We start from the raw sequence: 8,327 nt of genomic DNA, 5'->3' as shown, positions 1-8,327 counted from the left end.
GCTTAATCCAAACACTACCGCTCCAACAAGAACTGAAAAACTCCTCTTTTAAGAGAAATGACTAAAAACATACGCATCACCACGGTCGTATCTTCAAGAGAAACATCCATTCATTCGGTTTAGACGTCTCTTCATTGCCGCTGGGAGAGGTCTCTTCAGCAGCTCAGGGGTCGAGAGCTGAGAGGGGAGTGCAATAATGATTCATGTGATGCTTGACCTCTAACAGTAAGCTTATTTTTAGACAAAGTCTTTGGCAAGCTGCCTTTAAAGCAGTAATCCACATGCCTTATCCTACCTGGACCTTCATAGACCCAGGGTCACTAGTGCACTCCACACCATGGCTTACTGAAATGACACCTCATATTAGTGATTTAAGCTCATCTTCCTATGATGTTATAGACACAGTGACATAGCTTGCAGGGCTCAAAGGTCACCAGTGGTTTTGTTAAACAAACAAAAGAGCGAATCTGTTAAGTTTTCCTTGTTGAGCTCATCTACTCCCACCTTTACTCTGCTCATTCATAATTTGACTCCATTTATGCATCTAGGCATCCAATTCTCAATTTTTTAACATGATTTCTATGATCATTTTCTCAGTCCAACATCTTAAGCTAAAGACCTGCCCTCCAAGATCTTGCATCCATCCCCCTTTAAACCGTCAGGTAGCATTTGCAGAGTCTTTTAGATCAAGTGACGATAACCTCTGCATCATTTTGCATATGATGGACAATTAAAAGCATGGCCTGCAGAGCGTTCTAAGAAATAAATGGCATGTCTGTTTACTCATCATCTTGTGCTGTACTGTCATATAATTGAGATCGTTCGTCCGTATGGTGTCATTAGTTTAATACTAACAAACCATTTATCCAGCAAACTCATCAGTATTCCCATCACCAACTTATCCGCTTGTGTCACTTCACCACTGATCCACAAAGCACTCATAATTATGCCTGACCCCGGGCGTGAACTCTACCCGCAATTTGCTCCCTGCACATGTGCAGAGGGGCTCATTAAAGGAAGGGCTTTCCCCCTCTCTGCTGCCATGTTAGCTATAAATAAGCCATCTACTAGTTTCCTGTCCGTCCAATGATTTCATCGCTGTGGCCTTCAAATGACATTACACCGATCCTTTAGTTCCTACCCTCAGCTGATTTGTCAGTGTGTAATTTAAAAGTACATCCAACCCCGACACCGTCTCAGCAGATGTGTGTCTAACATGAGTCTGGCCCTGCTGGAGGTTTCTGCCTGTTAAAGGAAGTTTGTCCTTGCCACTGTAACTTGCTAAATGCTGCAAAGTGCTCTGCTCATGGTGGATTAAGATGAGCTCTTATCCTGTCTTGATGTTGGGTCTTTGTTAATAATATAATAGAGTACGGTCTGGACCTGCTCAGTTTGGAAAGAGTCTTCAGATAATGTTTGTTGTGATTTGGCATTATAAATAAAGATTGATTGATTGATACAGAAGAAGAGGCAATAGTTTATCCTTACTTCACTGGTACCTGATTCATGCAACAAAAACACTGCAAAACACACACACTGTGTGAGGAAGAATTTACAGTGTTTTCCAAGTCTACTTCCAGCCTGAGGTGCAACTTAATGGTGGGAGAGCCAATGTCTAAAAATGACTACTACTTCAAGTGGTAAAAAAACAAGTCCCAGTACTCCCCTTGTTAGCATCTGTTTTGAGCAGCCAGTATCAGGAACCCCTTTTTTTAAGGTTTCTGTTCTAAAATGATATTGTTAAAAATATGGATTTTACAACAGACATGTATTTAAAATAATAATAATAATAATAATAATAATAATAATAATAATAATAATAATAATAATAATAATAATAATAATAACAATGACAATACAATAGATATAATAATAATAACAATAATAATATAGAAAATTGATAATAATAATAAAATAGATCAATAAATCATCCATATTTATAGAGCCCTTTTTAAAATCTGTAATAAGGTGAGGATGAGAAATGATACTGACAGCTTGTAATAAGTCCCATTAAGCCAAGGAGTTAAGTTTAGGAGTTGTGGTAAACAAGCAGGGCAAGAAAACCAGTAAAGCCAAAGGGATTATGGGTGCTGGGAGGTGTGTTAGTGGTGTAATCCCAGTCTTAGTCAGTGACAACAGATGCACACATTGGCTAAGGTGTAGATTACTTCTACTGTTACTGTACCAAAGCATCATCCAACCCATTCTCCTCTACTGTTCCCCCTGCTACTACAACATGCTAACTGTCTCCAACAAAAACAAACTCATACGCACCACAAACACTGCCACCAAAATCATCCGCCTCCCCACACCCGACCTGTCTGACCTCAACAACAGAGCCATCATACGCAGAGCATGCACTATAACACTGGACCCCCAACACCCCCTCTACTCGGTCTTCACACTACTCCCCTTCGGTCGCAGGTACAGATCCCCTTACTGTAGGCGAGCCCGGTTTGGCAGAAGCTTCGTCCCATCGGCCATAGCACTGCTAAACAGAATGCCACTGTAATGTGTCCAGTGTGCATATATGTGTCCGGTGTGTTTATATGTGTCCGGTGTGTTCATATGTGTCCGGTGTGTTCATATGTGTCCGGTGTGTTCATATGTGTTCGGTGTGTTTATATGTGCCCGGTGTGTTCATATGTGTTCGGTGTGTTCATATGTGTCCGGTGTGTTTATATGTGTCCGGTGTGCATTTATGTGTCCAGTGTGTTCATATGTGTTCGGTGTGTTTATATGTGTCCGGTGTGTTCATATGTGTCCGGTGTGTTTATATGTGTCCGGTGTGTTTATATGTGTCCGGTGTGTTTATATGTGTCCGGTGTGTTTATATGTGTCCCGTGTGTTCATATGTGTTCGGTGTGTTCATATGTGTCCGGTGTGTTTATATGTGTCCGGTGTGTTTATATGTGTCCGGTGTGTTCATATGTGTTCGGTGTGTTTATATGTGTCCGGTGTGTTTATATGTGTCCGGTGTGTTCATATGTGTCCGGTGTGTTCATATGTGTTCGGTGTGTTCATATGTGTCCGGTGTGTTTATATGTGTCCGGTGTGTTTATATGTGTCCGGTGTGTTCATATGTGTACGGTGTGCATATATGTGTCCGGTGTGTTCATATGTGTCCGGTGTGTTTATATGTGTCCGGTGTGCATATATGTGTCCAGTGTGTTCATATGTGTCCGGTGTGTTCATATGTGCCCAGTGTGTGCATATGTGTCTGGTGTGTATATTTGTGGGATGCGGGGCACCATTGCTGTGAGGCTGGGTGGATGTTTATTGTTTATTGTGTTCATACATGTATTCCTGTACAGACGGTGGCAACAAATCTCCTTATTAAGGACAAATAAAGATCTATCTATCTATCTATCTATCTATCTATCTATCTATCTATCTATCTATCTATCTATCTATCTATCTATCTATCTATCTATCTATCTATTAGCATAACATGACGATGATGTTTTTGTTCAAACTGAAATAACAGGTGTTAAAATCACCTTAATAACAGTAATCAAGTGAAACAATGTTCATTTTCAAATGGACTTTTATTCAGTATGCACAGTAGGACGTTTTTGTCTCTTAAAGTTAACTGCAGAAGAACAAAGCACATTTATCACCAGTAAAAAAACACAAAGATAAAAAGGCATTACATTACATTCATTCACTTTGTGCACATCAACACTTAATAATACAAGAAGGCTGTGGTTTGAGTTAGCAGTTAATCACATTAAAAGCACAACATATCCAGACTCTGTTCTTCAAACTTGTTCTAGATTTACTTTAAAGCTTGAACACAGGCTATGGTTTCACGTTTGATCCCGCATGGGAAAGGCCTTTATGCTTCGTCAGCCGGTTCTCACTCCAAACCCCTCTGGTACAGCTGCTCGGCCCTTTTTCTGACCTTTGGTTTTGATATGCTGCTGGAGTCAGCGATGAAGCATCAGAATTATGAAAGTCTACTTCATAGGTGGGGGTTTATGGCAAGGACGGAGGGTGCTCAGTGGCAAAACAATGTCAAGTCACCATAGAAGAAGACTCGCCCAATGAGAGTGCCTTAGTAAAAAGACTGGCTTATTTAAACAGGTACTTCTCTAAACTATGACTTTAAAGCTAGTCAAGAGTTTTTTGGGCCTCAGCCATCAACATGGCACATCAATAGAAGTATAAATGTTGGACACTGACAAATTGTTGACATTCTGCGCCCACAATGACAACAGAGGGTAAAAGTCTGGAGGTATCCGGTCATATTTTCAGACATCTTATCACAGTTAATAGGTACATTTGGAAAATCACTGATAGACAGGGGAGGAGTAACGTTTGCACAAGTAAAATTCTTATTTTATAGCCGGCTAATTTGGTAGTCCTAACTTTTAATCACGTTAGCGAGTGAGAATGTACAACATGTTACTCAAGAAGATCAATATCAATCCAGGTGCTGTCTCCTTTTTACAGAATCGTTGCCAATAAATTTGCAATTTGGGGATTTTTTCAAAAGGAAGATAGATAGTACAAGTACGATTTCTCATCCTACTACCCAATTGATGCTTGTAGGCTGTAGCATTGACTGTATATTAAATGGACGTCATCTTGCTCAGCTCGTAGTGAGGCTGCCACAAAAACTGCTCCCCCTAGTGGCTGGCTGCAGTATAGGTCAAAAACTCTGTCTCCCTTATTAATTTGAATGGGGCTGCAGCTAAACTTTAAAAAATAAATACTAAAACTGATACTTGTAGGCTGTAGCATAGACTGTATATTACATGGACGTCATCTCGCTCAGCTCGTAGTGAGGCTGCCACAAAAACTGCTCCCCCTAGTGGCTGGCTGCAGTATAGGTCAAAACTCTCCCTTATTAATTTAAATGGAGCTGCAGCTAAACTTTAAAAAATAAATACTAAAATTGATACTTGTGGGCTGTAGCATAGACTGTATATTAAATGGACGTCATCTTGCTCAGCTCGTAGTGAGGCTGCCACAAAAACTGCTCCCCCTAGTGGCTGGCTGCAGTATAGGTCAAAAAGTCTGTCTCCCTTATTAATTTAAATGGGGCTGCGGCTAAACTTTAAAAAATAAATACTAAAATTGATGCTTGTAGGCTGTAGCATAGACTGTATATTAAATGGACGTCATCTTGCTCAGCTCGTAGTGAGGCTGCCACAAAAAATGCTCCCCCTAGTGGCTGGCTGCAGCATAGGTCAAAACTCTGTCTCCCTTATTAATTTAAATGGAGCTACAGCTAAACTTTAAAAAACAAATACTAAAATTGATGCTTGTAGGCTGTAGCATAGATGCATAATAAATGGCCGTCATCTTGCTCAGCTCGTAGTGAGGCTGCCACAAAAACTGCTCCCCCTAGAGGCTAGCTGCAGTATAGGTCAAAACTCTCCCTTATCAATTTAAATGGAGCTGCAGCTAAACTTTAAAAAATAAATACTAAAACTGATACTTGTAGGCTGTAGCATAGACTGTACATTAAATGGACGTCATCTCGCTCAGCTCGTAGTGAGGCTGCCACAAAAACTGCTCCCCCTAGTGGCTGGCTGCAGTATAGGTCAAAAACTCTGTCTCCCTTATTAATTTGAATGGGGCTGCGGCTAAACTCTAATAAAATAAATACACATGGTACGAATGTTTCTCCCATCCGTATGCTGTGGTGATGTGTACTTATTGTTTGACTGTTTTGTGTTCAAGGCCTGTTTTTTCTGAAGAGTTTCTTCTTCGTTAGTTATTAGAGGTTAAAAAACAGGGTTTTACATCTGGGTTTACTTTGATTGACAGCTGCCGCAGAGAGAAACCTCGGGGCGAGGAGTTTGTTACTGTGGAAACACAAATTCCCTACTGAATGTACAAGAACATTTACAAGATGGCAGCGTTCTGGAACGGGATATTTTCGCTTCAAAACCGTACGATGGGAAAAGGCGGAGGGAAGCTGTCCATTATATATACAGTCTATGGTCTGTAGTCATAACAACAGTTACTCGTTAAACCACAACCTCGATGTCTGCCCGCACAGTACTTAATCGTTGAGTTGTTGCCGAGCTAATATGAAGTAAAAATAGAAGGTAAAATGTCGGCATTAGCGCCTCCAAAGTTGTTGTTGGTCTTGTGCAAATGTTTCTCCTTCCCCGTCATATCTGTGGCTGAATATGTACCTCAGCTTTGATATGATAGCACGAGAGTCGTCAAAGGATTTTTTGGGGATAAGGTCTATTATTGCTGTGGAGTGATTTACTTAGATCATCATAAAATGAAGCACACGTCTGCTGGCTGAGCTGCTGTACTTCACAAGTTTGGAGTAAGTAAATATTGGCTTTGACATTTTAAAAGTGTGCACTCTTCCTCCTCTGCTCCATCATCCATATTGTGGGTTTAATATCCAACTTCAGCATGTTTAACAGCCAGGGGTCCTGCTTTGCACCTTTAATAAACTCGTCCACACTGATAGAACCTGTGGAACCAAAAAAGAAGAGGAGGGTTATATTTCTTTGGTGATACAACAAAAACAATGCTACTTATTCCAAGAAGCTTACCGTCTCCATCGCTATCGACTGCCTGAAATATTCGATCCACGATCTGATCCACGGTCATCTGCCCGTCAAGTGTGCTCGTGCTTGTGTCCGTGCTCGTGCTCGTCTTTGGACCTTTCTTTATCTTATAGATGCTCTGGATGGAAAAAAAGAAATGTTGCTTCGTGTAAACAAAACAGAAAAAGAAGTGAAACCCAAATGTCTACATGGAAAATCACGTACACAACCCCGTTTAGCTATCAAGCTAACGAATAATCCAATTGAACAGAAACCGTCGTCTTCTCTTGGAAACCGTCTAAAGCAGATTTGTTGGCTTAGCTGGGAAAAAAACATTTGGATTTAAAAGCACCCCAAATTTTTGTTCAATGTGCACATGTTGTCGACACTTTCTGCCATCTGTAGATTAAAGAAATGCAGCATTTGGTTGTAAAAGAGTGAAGGAACAAGCAAAATCTTTGAGATTGTTGGATTAAATTGTGGGCTGGATGCCAGGTCATCCAGATAATCCAAATGTCACCATGACCACGAAGAAGTCACACTACTGTCTTCACAGAGAGATAGACTTCACCGTAGATTACACAAATGTTTGGTTCTTGGAGGAAAGTGGTTCCTTCTTCTGTGTTCTGTGTTCATATGATGAAATCTGGGAACTCAGGTGTGCTAAAGTACAAGACTTTTAAAAAACCAGCCATGTTGAAAGGAGAAGTTGGACTCAGATTTGAATCAGACAGGTGAAGGGGGACAAAGCACAGATGTTTTCTATAAAACAATCAACAGCTGAGTTATATTTGTCTGCTTCAGTTGTAGTTGCCTGGAATAACTTTCGACTGCAATGGCTTACTGGGACACTTGACAGAGCTGATGTTAATGCTATTAGCAACATCTAGTCTTTCACTATCATGTCAACATGTTTACTCCATGAGGGGATCTTTTTAAAAGTAGTAAGAAAGACAGACAAGTGAATCCTCTTCTTCCAGTTTAGTTGTCACAAGACATTTTGCAGTGGGCGTGTTTGTGCACTTACATTAATAATTGCTCGTAGTTCCCCCCGGTCCACAAAGCCATTGTTGTCCCTGTCGTACACCTTGAATGACCACCGCAGTTTATGCTCCAGATCTCCTCTGAAAACCAGATTCAGTGCCGCCACAAACTCAAGGAAATCTATTGTATTGTCCTAAAACAGAAGGTGAAATGAGAAGCAGAGAATGAGAGCTCTGTCACATTTAGTGACAACATGAACACAATGAAAGGCTGAGACAGCTTTTCCCTCTCTCACCCCGTTTTTGTCGAAAGCATGAAACATGTTCTCCGCATATTCCGAGGCCTCTCCTGTAGGATCCACGCCAAAGAAGCGCTTGAACTCGTGCAGGAAAAGTCGTCCGCTCGGGCACTCCTGGACAAACTTTTTATACATGTCTTGAATTGTTATGATATCAATCTCCTCACTCTCCTCTGTTGGCTGTGCCTGGCCCATTGCTGGCTTTTTAATGTATTAGTCCATCGTCCTGTAGCCGTGGGATAAACTCCACGATGGAGTGGCCTGACTTGAAATGGACATCTCACACTCTTAGGTGTTTTTTAATACCTCATGGAATCCTAAAGCCACAGTTTACGTTTGAGACAGGTGATTAGTGTGGCCTGAGGATTACTCTGGTATTATCTTGCTGGGGTTTCCCCCCTTCTAGTTCAGTAGGTCTGCAGCTAATTGTAAGTCCAGTGCTAACTTGTATGGATAGTATCCCAACATGGAAATGAAAATTATACCACAAATGTGACATGAAGCTTATAGTGCGTCTGCTG

At 41.0% G+C, this 8,327-nt stretch overlaps 1 protein-coding gene across 1 annotated transcript; it reads right to left on the bottom strand.

Annotated features, from left to right (window-relative positions):
• Positions 1-6,320: 6,320 nt before the first annotated feature.
• LOC117810694 (guanylyl cyclase-activating protein 2-like) lies at positions 6,321-8,001 on the bottom strand. Its single transcript, XM_034680622.1, has 4 exons — positions 7,804-8,001; positions 7,552-7,701; positions 6,531-6,663; positions 6,321-6,448 (listed from the first exon to the last, which is right to left on the bottom strand). Exons 1-4 carry the CDS (start codon positions 7,999-8,001, stop codon positions 6,321-6,323), a joined length of 609 nt encoding a protein of 202 aa, XP_034536513.1.
• Positions 8,002-8,327: the final 326 nt, after the last annotated feature.

The sequence above is a fragment of the Notolabrus celidotus genome, chromosome 3 (genome assembly GCF_009762535.1).
Source record: "Notolabrus celidotus isolate fNotCel1 chromosome 3, fNotCel1.pri, whole genome shotgun sequence".
Classification (NCBI taxonomy): Eukaryota; Metazoa; Chordata; class Actinopteri; order Labriformes; family Labridae; genus Notolabrus; species Notolabrus celidotus.
This window is presented reverse-complemented; position numbering and strand designations above follow the sequence as displayed.